Genomic DNA, 16656 nt, shown 5'->3' with positions numbered 1-16656 from the left:
AAGTTGGCAACATTTTTCAACATCTATCTTTTTCCATTCTTCAAGAATTACCTCTTTTAGAGACTGGATGTTGGATGAGTGATGCTCAACTTGTCTCTTCAGAATTCCCCATAGGTGTTCGATTGGGTTCAGAACAGGAGCCACTGGATCACTTTCACCCTGTTCTTCTTCAGAAATCCTACAGTGGCCTTAGATGTGTGTTTAGGATCATTGTCATGTTGGAAAAGTGCACGACAACCAAGGGCACAGAGTGATGGTAGCATCTTCTCTTTCAATATAGAGCAGTACATCTGTGAATTCAAGATGCCATCAATGAAATGCAGCTCCCCGACAGCACTCATACAGCCCCACATAAGGACACTGCCACCACCATGTTTCACTGTAGGCACCATGCATTTTTCTTTGTATTCCACACCTTTGCAACGCCATACAGTTTTGAAGCCATCAGTTCCAAAAATATTTATCTTGGTCTCATCACTCCAGAGTATAGAGTCCCAGTAGTCTTCATCTTTGTCAGCACGGGCCCTGGCAAACTCTAGGCGGGCTTTTTTGTGCCTGGGCTTTAGGAGAGGCTTCTTTCGTGGACAGCACCCATGCATGCCATTCCACTGCAGTGTACACCGTCTTGTGACACAGGAAATCGTCACCCCAGTTTGGCTTTCTACTTCTTTAGATAACTGCAGTGAACTTGCATGCCGATTTTCTTCAACCCTTCTCATCAGAAGACGCTCCTGTTGAGGTGTTAACTTCTGTGGACGACCTGGACGTCTCTGTGAGATGGTTGCAGTTCCATCTTTTTAATTTTTTTGTACCACTTTTGCTACAGTATTCTGACAGATTAGTAAAGCTTTACTGTTCTTCTTGTAGCCTTCACCTTTCTGGTGTAAAGAAATTATTTACTTTCATAGGTCTTGTGACATTTCTCTTCCATGTGGTGCCATTGCTGGCAGCATGAAATGAGAAGGTGTTTTAACACCCTTTTATAGTCAGTTGTCTGCTGGACACAATGTGTAATGAATAATTAGACTCACCTGTTGTTGAATTCTTGTTAAATTAGACATTTGTAGTCTAAAATTTAGCTTTGCTCCAGAGACATTCAGTGGGGTGTACTCATTTTTGCATCACCCTAATTTGAGTAAAACTGAAAATGTTGTTCTCTAAGTCATATTATTAACCTTACTTTCATGTTATAAGTTAAACAGATGTATAATAAACTTAGTCTTGTCAACATTTTGGAATTTTTTTTTTGTGTTCATTGAGATATTCTTTAAAATGTTACTTTGATGGATACAGAGATGTTACTAGATAGATAGATAGATAGATAGATAGATAGATAGATAGATAGATGAACAACAATGCAGTGTATGAAAAACAATGCAGTTTTCGTTGGTGATGATTTGTGGCATTTTTTGATGGAATTTTTCTCCTGCTCCAGTATAAACCTCTTTGGGTGAAAAACGGAAACCGAAACCTGTTTACAGTGATTATACACTTTTAAAAATAAAGGTTCTTTATTGGCATCCATGGTTCCGTGAAGACCCTTTAACATCAATGCAACCATTCAATTGCATAAAAGGTTATTTATAGTGGAAAAAAGATTCTTTAGATTATTAAAATATTCTTCAATTTAAGAAAAAAGGTTTTTTTTATGTCTATTAGAATATGACATATTTCCAAAGATGTGTGAAAATAAGTAATAAAAGATAATAGAATAATTAACACATTTTGACCCATCTGAAGCCTGATACATACGTTTCTATAGTAGTTGATTTATTAAATGTTGAAATGTATAGGAAAGGCTCCATGTGAATATGTTGCACTGCACTAAAATACCTTTAGAAGTCTGAGATCTACCATGTCAACAGCATTGACCCCTATTTCAAATCTAATCCCTTATTTCATACTGGAGGCACAAAGGTATTTATTTTGATTAGTTCTTCAGCTTACTGTTTTCATTGTGAATGCTCACAGAGGATTTTTGAGATGTGCTTATCTTTTCATTTATTTGTTATTTTGCTCGGCTGCACAAAGTTGCTCTGCATAATTTTAATAAGTATATTCGATATTGACTTCCCTAGCACCTATCTGACATATTAATACATGCTTATGGTATTAGGAAATCCATTTCCTCTTTTTTAGCAGCCACTGTAATTTCAGTTCTTTGTAGAATTTGGCTGAATGTCAGCAGAATAGCAGAAATGACCTACCATTATCCAAAGAGTGCTTCCTGAGGCACCGCCATTTGTGTATTCTTGGGAAAGTTCTGTTGAATCAACCGTGTGTCAGGATGGATGGCTTTATAGTCCATGAATCCAAGCGTTGCCGGAAAACTCTATGAATAGAGTGAGGGAATAAAAGTCCTAATGCATTCATAAGGCCTCATCATTCACTGGCTATTATCACAGATCCTGGAGCCTTTGAAAGAGACATTACCGAGATGGGATGTGAGCAGAATTCAAATATTGAAATTGTTCATTATTTTGCTCACTCATATTCCTCCCTGCAGCAAATGCAGCTATGCCCAGATTAGATTTGTAGTTCAACAAAGTCAATTTAGCCCTTGAAGATGGATTTTAGATCTAAAAAAATGTCAATTCTGACTGTCTCTGTAAAGTTATTTTATTTGTTTTGATGTGTAGATGATAGAAAGAAGACATTTCGCTTGCGTTTAACATACAAAACAGTGCATGCGTTTGGTAACAGAAACAGGTAACAGCCTGCAGTGTGACTGATTCCATCGAAATTGGTTTAAACAGCATTTTACTTATTCCTGAGCTGTTATATGATCTAAAATATGCATTCATATTCTGTATATGCACTTTTTTTTTTTACTGATATGCACCAGCTACTCACAAGCAAAAATGAATTAAGTGTATTTTTTTCTTGTTTATTCAAGTGCAGATAAATTAATTAGAATGAGATGAACCAGAAGAGCAATACAAAACCTAAATTAGATGTAACTGTTTCAGATGTTTCTTTAAATTACAATTTGATACTCTTCGATAAGTTATACTTAATAAATTAATGAACACAATATGAGTTTATAATACCAAACTTTAATCAGTTGTTATCTATTTACAATATTAATCTCTATCTGTAAATGAGGATAGCGGGATTATTATTTGTGCATGTTTCATTTTTTTTTTTTTTTTTTTAAGAATAATAATGACATGACATGTATTGACATGTAAATGACATGTATTGATCTTAGTATGACTTGATGCCAAAAAATCTGCACACATTTATTAAATTAAACATCGCAGTAAATCAAATCCAGAAATCCCTGCTTTAAGTGCACAAGATGAGCTGAAACTGATATTAAAGACATTATATCTATTTCCAACCATGAAAGATGGTAAAATCACGCAATGCTGTTTCTGAGCTGATAGAGATCAGAACATAAGGCTTTATCTTGTCATAGATTAATGAATATTTCTGCAGATGAAATCTGTTCTGTAAGCAGCCCAAAACTGGAAAAAGTGAGGAGGGTGATAAATTAGATAATGCATCGACTCGTCACATTAAACATTTGGGAATTTTCCATTTGTCATCTATGTACAGAAACTCTGTCAGATGCAGTATTATTTGAGCTCACCTTATTCGTGCACTTATTTCCTTTGAGGCCATTCATTCACTGCTGAGACTGAGATATTATGACTCATAAAGAGTTCTAGCTCTTGAAACTTCATGGAGCACTATTTACAGAATGCACAAACAAAACTTATGTCTGCCTAGATTTCCTTTGAGAATTTGTTTAGGGTTCAAAACATCCAGGAATATGCCAATGCATGAAGCATGATGTTTTGATGAATGCATCTCGTGCATGAAAGCATCCCTTATGGCTAACTTAACTGTTTTTGCAAAGTAGGCCAAGACAACCATCAAGATTTACTCAAGCGACTGCATATGTGCCATTGCGATCTCTCAAAACGACAAAAGCTTGACCTATGAATATTAATTAAGTTAAGCTTAATATTTAAATTTGTTGATCAGAGATCAGGGGTGCGTTTCCCAAACAACGAAGATCTAACTCGCTGCTTCATTACCATAGTACGATGCATCGTTGAACAAATCAACTAGCTAGTCACGACTGTTTCCTGAAACCTTATTGAAATCTTATTTTAAATCTCTTGACAAACTAAAATATGTAAATGACATTTGTATATTTTCGAAATAAAAGATATACATTGTACTTAATGTCAGCTTGCTTATTTTGCTCAAGATAACGATTTATTAAGTCCATATGACATAAAAACAAGAAACTATGCTTCTAACCACAGCTCGAGAGCTGTCGCTCCAACCACACAAGTTTACATTCGGTTTGTGAATGTTCGTTTGAACTATGGTTTCGGGAAACACCAAATCGTGTAAGTAAGTAACTATCGTCGCTGCCCGATGAAACTCACGTATGTCCAAAACGGTTACTTTTCAGGAAGTGAAAAAAACACAGTATTTCAAAAGCAGTTGAATGTAGCGTTGTCATACTTGGTACGGCATCTTTACATGTAACCATATTCTTGCCAGTGTAATGATATAATCCATATTTGACCAAAATTGAGTTTAAATGGACATACATGCATATTTTACAGTAACGGTGGTCGATACGCGTTCATATTGACAGATGAATACGCTCAGTTTATTAAATAGCCTACGTCTTAGTTTATTAAATACGCTTAGTTTATTTAATATTAATGATAAATTTATTAAATGTCTCTTGCAAACTATGAAGGGACAATGAATCAATACACTGACATGGTAATGCTAGACAGATACTTTGTTTGCACAGTCCTACCGTAATTTTGTCACTCCTAGACGTACGTCTGGCGTCAGGGGGGAAACGTTTACTTGAGAACAGTTGTCAAAAACAAACGTTTGCTGATACTTTACCTCACAGTGTTATTCGGCTATCCAGTGCTGAGCTTCGATGAAACTTCACGAGACCGGCGAGATGCTTCCACAGGGCGGGAGATACGCTGCGTGATTGACAGCTTTGACACCAAATGGATATACGTGAAAATCAGATGACATGATTTCACAACTTTTCATTGGCCATTTAGATATGTGAAGCATACTGTATACGGAAATGAACCTGGACATTCAATCCGTCGAAAAATCTCAAAATCGGCAAAATGGACATACGTGGTTTTCATCGGACAGCGACGCTATGTAAGTAACGATGGAATTTGCGATGTTAGGTGGCTAACGATGCTTTTGGGAAACGATTTGCCATTTCCATTTCACTGCAATGTAAACAATGTATTAATAACGTACAATTATTAAAGTATTTTTTTTTTTTTTTTAAACATCAATTTTGTTGTTCTCATTACAGTGATTTGAGGGAGGATTGAGGGATTTTGTAGGAGAATGCATAAGTGCATGAATTATTAAGCATGACTGCTTGGAAAATAACCTGTTTGCAAATTTTTTTTTTTATGGGGTTCAGGGTTTTAATCAGCACTGATACAAGTTTTTAGGTAACACTTTACAATAAGGTCTCATTTGTTAACATGAGCTAACAATGAGCAATATATTTTATTTTAATATATATTTTATAGCAATATATTTTACAGCATTTATAAACCTTTGTTTATAAATTTAATATTAGTTAATAAAATGTCAATTCAATTCAATTCACATTTATTTGTATAGCGCGTTTCACGATACATATCATTTCAAAGCAGCTTTACAGAGAATGCATGTCAACATTACAATTTAAAGAATGCAGTTAGCAAATAATGTAGGCAATTAATTTACAATCACTGTTAGCAGTTTAACTGAAGGTAGAAGCAATGAGCTCCTGGAATAATGAATTACATATTAACAATAATTAGGATATAGAAATTGGGCAATGTGCATGTTGATCCAGATGATTGCGTCTTTTGAAGTCCTCTCAGGAGTTGGCGCCGTCTCTTCATAGGTGTTGGTCATCTGAGGTCTTCTTAAGAGGCTGGATCCAAACTGAAGCTGATGTCCTCTCTAGTCACCTCGGGATGGGTGTCCTGAGGTAAATCAGAAAAGCAAAATGGAATAATTAGCGTAGCTGCTGTTCATAACATTAAGCAAAGATAGTCATGTGCAATTGATCTGGTATGAGATGCATTATGTGAATGCTTGGCTAAAGAGATGCGTCTTTAATCTAGATTTAAACTGGGTGAGCAAGTCTGAGCCCCTGACATTATCAGGAAGGCTATTCCAGAGTTTCGGAGCCAAATGTGAAAACACTCTCCCAAATGTCCATATTCATGTTAATTCACAGTGCATTTACTAAGATTAATAAATGCTGTAGAAGTATTGCTCTTTGTTAGTTCAATTTAACTAATGTATTTAACTAACAAATGAAACCTTATTGTAAAGTGTTACCAGTTTTTGTTTTAATGAATCCAAATTGTTGCTCTATATCTCAGAATGTCCATCTGATTTCATTTTAAAGCACACAAACAAGCAACAGAAGCGGAGAGCGTGTCTGCGAGCCGTGCACGGCAGAGAACACTGTCGCTTTCTGTCACGGATGAAAACCAACGATCACTCAGAAAAACATCTCGACAAATTCCTTCGCCAGACTGCTTCTCAAAACACACACTAACAAAATGAAACTCCTGCTAAGCATTTGGATATGCTTTCATTGTTGATGTATTCAGTTGGCCAAGGAAAAAAAAAGTCTCTGTCACTATTGTAAATGACAACTATGGCTGTAATGGTTATTTTGGAAAACATGTTTAAAGCAGAAACAGCTGAAAGCAGGAAAAGTGTGGTGATAAAAAGGAAATAAGATCACAACATGCTGAAAGCAATTATCTACTCAATAATAATAATAATAATAATAATAATGAATTAACCTTACTTCAATTTAATTTAAGAAAGTGTTTCCACATATTTCATTCAGATTAAGTCAACTTCATTGGGTCAACATACTTTAGTTGGATTAGGTCAGTGTGATAAGGTTAATGTATAGTAAGATCAAATTAATTTGATTAGGTTTGTCAAACTAAGCTTTATTACATCTGTGCTACTTAATACAGTAACACTTTATAATAAGTATAAAGTACTTACAATTCATTAACAAAATATTAGTTTATAGTTAATTCATAGTTGATATTGTAGTCTCTACATTGTTAATTGTTAGTTCTTCATTCATTATCACTAATTAACACGATTATTATTGTTTAATTAGCTCGTAGTAAAGGAATTGTTAACTGGATATTAGTTAATTAAGTTTTTATTTATCATTCATATTTCTTTTGAGCTAGTTTGCTACACCTATTATGCCCCTTTTCAATGTCTTTATTTTTATAGTCTGTTAGAATAGGTTTTGCTTGAATGTTCAAAAAACATTATTTTTCACGTATTGGACATTGTTGTAGCACCTCTCTTTCCAGTCTTTTAGTAACACTCTATTTATTTATGGTCTCTGTGAAGCCCCTCCGTCTAAAAAGTTCTAAAAAACGCTCTCTGATTGGTTGACTGGACCAGTGTGTTGTGATTGGTCAACCAATTCGAGCATATTTGAGGAAATGTCAAGCACCTTACCATAACCGCGAGTTTCTACACACCACTACTACAACTCAACCAGGTCTTGCCCTGAAAATGTCTTGAGCGGAAATTATTTAAGTGAGGAATATTGTGATGTGTTCTTTCCTGGAAGAAAAGACTACAATTTTTGTATTACATATTCAAGAAAGTGTGCAAGAGAACATACACAACCAGATATTAAAGGGTTAGTTCACCCAAAAATGAAAATTCTGTCATTTATTACTCACCCTCATGCCGTTTCACACCCGTAAGACCTTCATTAATCTTCGGAACACAAATTAAGATATTTTAGTTGAAACTAAACTAACGACTGAAATCACGTGACTTTGCCGCTCCGAACAGGAGATTCGATACACTGATTCATTTGTGATCCGATGCTTCCTGAAGCAGTGTTTTGAAATCGGCCATCACTAAATAAGTCGTTATTTTGTTTTTTTTTTGGCGCTCCAAAAATATTCTCGTCACTTTATAATATTAATATTGAACCACTGTACTCACATGAACTGATTTAAATATGTTTTTAGTACCTTTATGGATCTTGAGAGAGGAAATGTCATTGCTCCCTATGAAGGCCTCACAGAGCCATCGGATTTCAACTAAAATATCTTAATTTGTGTTCCGAAGATTAACGAAGGTCTTACGGGTGTGGAACGGCATGAGGGTAAGTAATAAATGACAGAATTTTCATTTTTGGGTGAACTAACCCTTTAACTTGTGTTCTGTATATGTATTCATTTTTGTCATCAAGTTCAAAGAAAATACAATCCTGTCTCATAGGATTTGCAAAAAAAAAAAAAAAAAGGGAAAAAAAGGAAGTTATCATTCTTATAAAGTTATTGTTCGTGGTGTTAATGGGCCTTTAAACCTAATTTTATAATGCGGTCATTGTCTGTTCATTCTTCACTGTCTGTATGTTGTAATAGTGTATGTTATAGTACTCTTCATAAAGGTTTTACAGCAAAATGATTTGAAGTACAAAAAAATATTTCACCGTAGGTTGACTTTTATACAGACAAAAGTAGAGTAATAACTCTAATGGCAGATAAATAGATGGCATCTTTTGATCTTTTATGCAGAAAACAGCAGGAAAATAATATGAAATTCACACTTCAAGATAACAATGACAGTGAGCATCTGAGCTTGTGTTTTAACTGAATCAAGCCAAAAAGAAAATGTGTTATTTCAATTTGAATAGTCCACCATTTCCAGCGTTCCATGAGGTCACCTGGGAGAGATTATTAATTGTCTCACAATACAACAAAACCCAGCAAGACTAGAATAAATCCAGTTTTATTGTCATTATTATATATTGTGTTATATATTCAACTAAAAAGAACAATATGTATGTATTTCCTTTTGGTTGAATTGACATGTTATAGTTAAGTTGTTTAAAATGATCCACAAAATAATACATTTTTAAAAAAAATATATATATTAACAATAAAAATAATACATTTAAAACCTTTTATTGCTCACACACAGGAATGAGTTCAGGAATGAGTTCAGCAATGATGGAGGTAAAAAGTTTAAATACAGAAGTGACAAACTCTGTTTATTGACATGACTGAAAACAGATACAGCACCATTAGCTGCTGGTGGAGAAATTGAAGTTGTGCTGACCAGGTAAAACCACTTAAGAACAGGAGCTAGTGCACTTACTAAAGGCCTATCATTTACTAGGCAACTGCTGACAGCCTCGGGGTTATTAATAGATCTCGCCAAAATGAAAGTAAACACAACCTTAGCTTGGAGCGACTGTCTGTCTTCTTTAATGTGTCGGGTAATAATGGCTGTACTTAGTTTCCTCACAAAGATAAATTGGCACAGGCTAGGAGCGCTAGGCAACTCTACTATTCTGGCTAAATGAAAAACTCATCCCAGGGGAAGAAATAGTTTAAAACATCTTAGGGAAGCAGTGTTCAGCCGTATTAGTCAGCAGAACCTCACCATAAAAAATGAGCTGTTTAGATAAATCAATTAGGTAAAGAATAGCAGTGCTTCTCCATTTCTGCAAAGTTACTAAGCAATTCTATCACAATTGTGGCATATATATAATGTTGGGTAAGTATTGTGGCTATATATTCTAAATAGTGTTTATTTGAAGGCTAATTCCAGTGTCTTGCCCCGTATACTTCCGTTGTATATGCATTACTGTAAACATGATTTTTTATATGCATATTGCAATTATTTTCTATGGCACAGATGAGCTTCGAAAACTTCACTTATATTTAGCTATAACAATTGTGCCCTCCAAAAATAAAAATAATTTGTTGTTCCAACACTGCAAAATAATCTCTTCCTAATAGGATATAAAAAAAGAAAAAAAAGGAGAGTAAAATTGGCACATTTACTTTTGGAAAACAAAGAGGATATTTTGAAGTGTTTATGTCAGAACGCCGACTCATTATTGGCCGACTCCTGCATGCATCGTGCCACGTGACCAGAGCTGGCCAATACTGAACTGCTGTTCGAACGTAAACACTGAAGCTCTGCTACAAAAATAGCATAGCAGTATGATAGGGGACAGACGAATTTGTTGAATAAAGTCGTTATTTTTGTTTTGTTTTTGCGTACAAAAAGTATTCTCGTCGCTTTATAATATTAGAGTTGAACCACTGTAGTCACATCGACGGTCTTGCTAACGGCTAATGCTACACTGTTGGAGAGATTTATAAAGAATGAAGTTGTGTTTATGAATTATACAGACTGCAAGTGTTTAATAATGAAAATAACGACGGCTCTCTTGTCTCCGTGAATACAGTAAGAAACGATGGTAACTTTAACCTCATTTAACAGTACATTAGCAACATGCTAACGAAACATTTAGAAAGACAATTTACAAATATCACTAAAAATATCATGTTATCATGGATCATGTCAGTTATAATTGCTCCATCTGCCATTTTTTGCCATTGTCCTTACTTGCTTACCTAGTCTGATGATTCAGCTGTGCACATATCCAGACGTTAATACTGCCTGCCCTTGTGTAATGCCTTGAACATGGGCTGGCATATGCAAATATTGGGGGCGTACATATTAATGATCCCGACTGTTACGTAACAGTCGGTGTTATGTTGAGATTCGCCTGTTCTTCAGAGGTCTTTTAAACAAATTAGATTTATATAAGAGACAAAGACAAACTATATTCCGAAGACAAACTAAGGTCTTATAGGTTTGGGAGGACATGAGGGTGAGTACTTAATGACAGAAATTTCATTTTTGGGTGAACTAACCCTTTAAATTTCAGTTTGTTTGTCACACAAAGGCTTGGAATACCTGGAATATAGCACACTTGTTGTGGACAATATTTGTGGTATTTTCCATTCATGTTCAAGATGAACTGTATGGAAAAGAGCTACATGAGCATTCTTCAAATTCTCTTCTTTTGTCACAGAAAAAAAATAACAGCATATAGGTTTTCATTGTTGGGTGAACTATCCCTTAGCTACCAGGGAAGCTGTCATTAAGGGTTGTTATGTTCAGGTGAACAATGTCTCAGAAACTGTATGAATGGCAATTTAATGGTGCACAGAGCAGAGGAGGGTAGATGGCTGGGAATTAATGCCTTTACTTTGAAAGCAGGGCCTGCTCTTTCTGATGAAACCGGTGTTCTTTACAAAACGCCTGGGAAATGGATTTTTCCACAGGTGCCAATAGCTTCTCTAAATGGCCACGTGCTCTAATATGTCTTGATGATTGACCACTTTCCTGAGCCCTGCAGGGGAGAGTTTCACAAGCTCAAGTTGCAGGGAATATAAGCGTCAGGACTATGTGATAGAGGCACTGAGGCGGTGGAGGAGCTTTTATATAAGGCAAGGGAGCATGATGAGACTATATTTACTTCAAACTGATCTCTGATTTGGGGATTTAATTTCACACAAACTATTCATTTCTTACCTTTAAAGCTCTTTCCTGTTCTATATAGAGCAGCTTCTATGTTGTTAGTCCTAATCACCCTCACTAATTATCTTCATCAGTAAGGTTCACCTGGTTTATGTTCTACACAAAGGTGCTTTATTTCTTTCTTAAAGAGATATTACAACTGTTTGGGAACTATAATGAGGATTATTTGAATGTAGATCTCTCAAATGCATGTTTTATCAACCACTTCTTTTGGAATAATGAAATCTACACATGTAAATAGGGAATTTTAAGTGCTGACATCATGATTTTATGTTGGCAGGATTCAGTCGGGGTCGTACCTGAGCACCGGTTGGTTCACCCTCATACTGGCCATGGACATGTGCAAAGAGATCCGAGTCTACGGAATGATCAATGACACATACTGCAAGTAAGACTGACATGCAATCTATCACTTGACAGTGGTCTTTAAAGCAGCCTCACTGGTTTCCAGAGTGTAATGACAGTAGAGCTGATACAAGAGCAGTGCTGTGAGTTTCAGTTGAACACTGGAAGGAATCTAACCCTCTGTCATAATACAAAAATACACACCAATATCTTTGCTTCAAAATTTTAAAGGGAGAGATTTTTAAAATTATTTTAATATGTTCCTTAAAGGGTTAGTTCACCCAAAAATGAAATTTCTGTCGTTAAGTACTCACCCTCATGTCGTCCCAATCCCGTAAGACCTTCGTTTGTCGTCGGAACACAAATTAAGATATTTTTGATGAAATCTGAGAGGAATATAATCCACACAGAGGCAGCAATGACATTGCACCTTTTGAGGTCCAGAAAGGTACTAAAGACGAGAATTTTAACTTCACTTTTTGTGTGCAAAAACGAAACAAAAATAACGACTTTATTCAACAAATACTGCTCTGCTATTTTCAAAATATCTTAATTTGTGTTCCGAAGATTAATGAAGGTTTTACGGGCGTGGAACGGCATGAGGGTAAGTAATAAATGACAGAATTTTCATTTTTGGGAAAATACAATCCTGTCTCATAGGATTTGCAAAAAAAAAAAAAAAAAGGGAAAAAAAAGGAAGTTATCATTATTATCATTAAAGTTATTGTTCTTGGTGTTAATGGGCCTTTAAACCTCATTTTATAATGCGGTCATTGTCTGTTCATTCTTCACTGTTACTGTTCATTCTTCACTGTCATTACAACTGTATGTTGTAATAGTGTATGTTATAGTGCTCTTCATAAAGGTTTTACAGCAAAATGATTTGAAGTACAAAATAATATTTCACCGTAGGTTGACTTTTATACAGACAAAAGTAGAGTAATAACTCTAATGGCAGATAAATAGATGGCATCTTTTGATCTTTTATGCAGAAAACAGCAGGAAAATAATATGAAATTCACACTTCAAGATAACAATGACAGAGAGCATCTGAGCTTGTGTTTTAACTGAATCAAGCCAAAAAAAAAAGTGTTATTTCAATTTGAATAGTCCACCATCTCCAGCGTTCCATGAGGTCACCTGGGAGAGATTTTTAATTGCCTCGCAATACAACAAAACCCAGCGAGACTAGAATAAAACCCGTTTTATTGTCATTATTATATATTGTGTTATATATTCAACTAAAAAGAACAATATGTATGTATTTCCATTTGGTTGAATTGACATGTTATAGTTAAGTTGTTTAAAATGATCCACAAAATAATACATTTAAAAAAAAAAAAAAAAAAAAAAAAATATATATATATATATATATATATATATATATATATATATATTAACAATAAAAATAATACATTTAAAACCTTTTATTGCTCACACACAGGATTGAGTTCAGGACAGAGGTAAAAATTTTAAATAAAGAAGTGACAAACTCTCTGTTTATTGAGAGATTTTTAAAATGATTTTAATATGTTCCTTAAAGAGTTAGTTCACCCAAAAATGAAATTTCTCTCATTAAGTACTCACCCTCATGTCGTCCCAATCCCGTAAGACCTTCGTTTGTCGTCGGAACACAAATTAAGATATTTTTGATGAAATCTGAGAGGAATATAATCCACACAGAGGCAGCAATGACATTGCACCTTTTGAGGTCCAGAAAGTTACTAAAGACGAGAATACTTTTAGTGTGCAAAAACAAAACAAAAATAATGACTTTATTCAACAAATACTGCTCTGCTATTTTCATTGCAGAGCTTCAGTGTTTATGTCAGAAAATGGGCTCAGTATTGGCCGGCTCCTGCGTCAGCATCACACGCAATACTGAGGCACCGTTTGGACATAAACACTGAAGCTCTGCAACGAACAGGGGACAGACAAATTTGTTGAATAAAGTTGTTATTTTTGCTTTGTTTTTGCACACAAAAAGTATTCTCGTCGCTTCATAATATTAAGGTTGAACCACTGTAGTCATGTCGATGGTCTTAACAATGTCTTTAGTACCTTTCTGTACTTCAAAAAGTGTAATGTCATTGCTGCCTATGTGTGAATCAGATACCCTCGGATTTCATCAAAAATATCTTAATTTGTGTTTTGAAGACAAACAAAGGTCTTACAGGTTTGGGACGACATGAGTGTGAGTACTTGATGACAGAAATTTCATTTTTGGGTGAGGTAACTTTTTTTTTTCACTTAGAATTTAGAAAGTTTTTGGACAAAAAACAATCATATATTTGGAAAAATGAATATTTTTGTCATACTGACCCTCTGTCTGAAATTAGTAATGCTATTTTTTATTTTATTTATTTATTGCCAATACTTTATACTAGAGCTTGAATAGAACTTTATACTAAATAGCTTTAAACTTGAGCTTGTGACTAAACCTAGTAACTCAAGTTTTGGTCACACTTTATATTAGGTGTTTTTAACTATTATGTACTTACATTTAAAAAAAAGTGACTTGGTGTGTTAATGTTGAAACTCTCATCGCACAGATTCCTATTGGAATCACTCAGTTTCACCCATGAAATGTGGCCGAACAACAATAAATGTGGCCACACCTAGGGATGTGGATGTAGCATCACACAAAAGCAACCATTTAGAAATTGTCTATTCACAGTAAGCGAGATAAGAGATACTGACAGCTAGGTGTGCATTAAACGATTTTAATCTACAAAGTGGAGGCAAAGAACCACTCAATGCAAAGTGAAGTGCATTAAAATTATCATACTTAGACCATGGTCACTTTCCAGCATGGAAAATTTAAAGCTCTTATTGATGTTTGCAACATAAATTTGGGTTGCACTTTATTTCACAGCATGTGCACTTACATGCACTTACAGTGTACTTACCTAAGAAAGTACTGTTAATATAAGGTAACTACATGGGTTAGGTTTAGGGGTAGGTTCAGGGTTAGTACCTAGTTATTACCTAGTTATTATAATAAATACAATAAGTACATAATATGTACATGGGAAACAGGACTATAAAATAAAGTGCTACCTAAATTTGATTGGACTGATAAAAATAATTGTTAATTTTATTAAAGGATTAGTTCACTTTCAAATGAAAATTAGCCCAAGCTTTACTCAAGCTTTACTCAAGCCATCCCTAAGTGTATATTCTTTCTAATGAACACAATCGGAGATATTTTAATAAATATCCTGATGCATCTGAGCTTTATAATGGCAGTGAATGGAACCAACGAGTATGAGCTGAAAAAAGTGCTTCCGTCTACATCCATCCATCATAAACATACTCCACATGGCTCCGGGGGGTTAATAAAGGCCTTCTGAAGTGAAGCGATGCATTTGTGTAAGAAAAAATATCCATATTTAGCAAGTTATGAAGTAAAATATCTAACTTCTGCCAGACCACTATATAAAAGTTATGAAGAAAGTGCAAACTGGCGTCGCGTCAGTTACACTTTTTCCGTAAGTTGCATAGGGAAGGCGTAGGACATAGCGTAAGCCTTTTGAACTTTGAGAGTTTTACACTTTCTTCATACGTTGAATACAGAATGCGGTCTGGCAGAAGCTAGATATTTTACTTCATAACTTGTAAAATATGGATTTTTTTTTTTTTTTTACACAAACGCATCGCCTCAGAAGACCTTTATTAACCCCCCTGAGCCGTGTGGAGTATGTTTATGATGGATGGATGTAGATGGAAGCACTTTCTTCAGCTCATACAAGTGACCCCTGTTCACTGCCATTATAGAGCGTCAGGATATTTTTTAATATTTCTCCGATTGTTTTCATTAGAAAAAAAAGTGTCATATACAATTAGGATGGCTTGAGGGTGAGTAAAGCTTTGGCTAATTTGCATTTGAAAGTGAACTAATCCTTTAATATGTGGTACTTATTTTATTTATATGTTTTAACACACCTTCTAGCCAATCAGAATCAAATATTCAAACAGACCATGATATAAGGTTAATTTATTCCACAAGTGAACTTATATGTTGATCATATTTTAAACACTTTTTTTAAAGGTGCCCTAGAATGCTTTTTCACAAGATGTAATATAAGTCTAAGGTGTCCCCTGAATGTATCTGTGAAGTTTCAGCTCAAAATACCCCAGAGATTTTTTTTAATTAATTTTTTTAACTGCCTATTTTGGGGCATCATTAAATATGCGCCGATTCAATGCGCTTCCCCTTTAAATGCTCATGCTCCCCGCCCCCAAGCTCGCAACTCTATAATACATTGCATAAACAAAGTTCACACAGCTTATATAACCCTCAAAATGGATCTTTACAAAATGTTCGTCATTCATGCTGCATGCATGCATCAGATTATGTAAGTATGGTATTTATTTGGATGTTTACATTTGATTCTGAAGGCAGTTTGATAGTGCTCCATGGCCAACGGCTAAAGCTAACATTACACACTGTTGGAGAGATTTATAAAGAATGAAGTTGTGTTTATGAATTAAACAGACTGCAAGTGTTTAAAAATGAAAATTGTGATGGCTCTTGTCTCCGTGAATACAGTAAGAAACGATGGTAACTTTAACCACATTTAACAGTACATTAGCAACATGCTAACGAAACATTTAGAAAGACAATTTACAAATATCACTAAAAATATCATGATATCATGATCAAGTCAGTTATTATCGCTCCATCTGCCATTTTTCGCTATTGTCCTTGCTTGCTTACCTAGTCTGATGATTCAGCTGTGCACAGATCCAGACGTTACTGCCTGCCCTTGTGTAATGCCTTGAACATGGGCTGGCATATGCAAATATTGGGGGTGTACATATTAATGATCCCGACTGTTGCATTACAGTCTGTGTTATATTGAGATTCACCTGTTT

At 34.9% G+C, this 16656-nt stretch overlaps 1 protein-coding gene across 1 annotated transcript in view; it reads left to right on the top strand.

Annotated features, from left to right (window-relative positions):
- The window catches only part of st6galnac3 (ST6 (alpha-N-acetyl-neuraminyl-2,3-beta-galactosyl-1,3)-N-acetylgalactosaminide alpha-2,6-sialyltransferase 3), a 123070-nt gene that overhangs the window by 92781 nt on the left and 13633 nt on the right, over window positions 1-16656 (top strand). Inside the window, exon 4 of the mRNA XM_048163166.1 lies at window positions 11714-11821. Coding sequence (XP_048019123.1) covers window positions 11714-11821 — 108 coding nt within the window. The remainder of the gene's footprint in view (window positions 1-11713; window positions 11822-16656) is intronic.

Source organism: Megalobrama amblycephala, linkage group LG17, assembly GCF_018812025.1.
Source record: "Megalobrama amblycephala isolate DHTTF-2021 linkage group LG17, ASM1881202v1, whole genome shotgun sequence".
Taxonomy (NCBI): domain Eukaryota; kingdom Metazoa; phylum Chordata; class Actinopteri; order Cypriniformes; family Xenocyprididae; genus Megalobrama; species Megalobrama amblycephala.
Note: the sequence above shows the minus strand (reverse complement) of the source record. Positions and strands in the feature narration are given on the sequence as shown.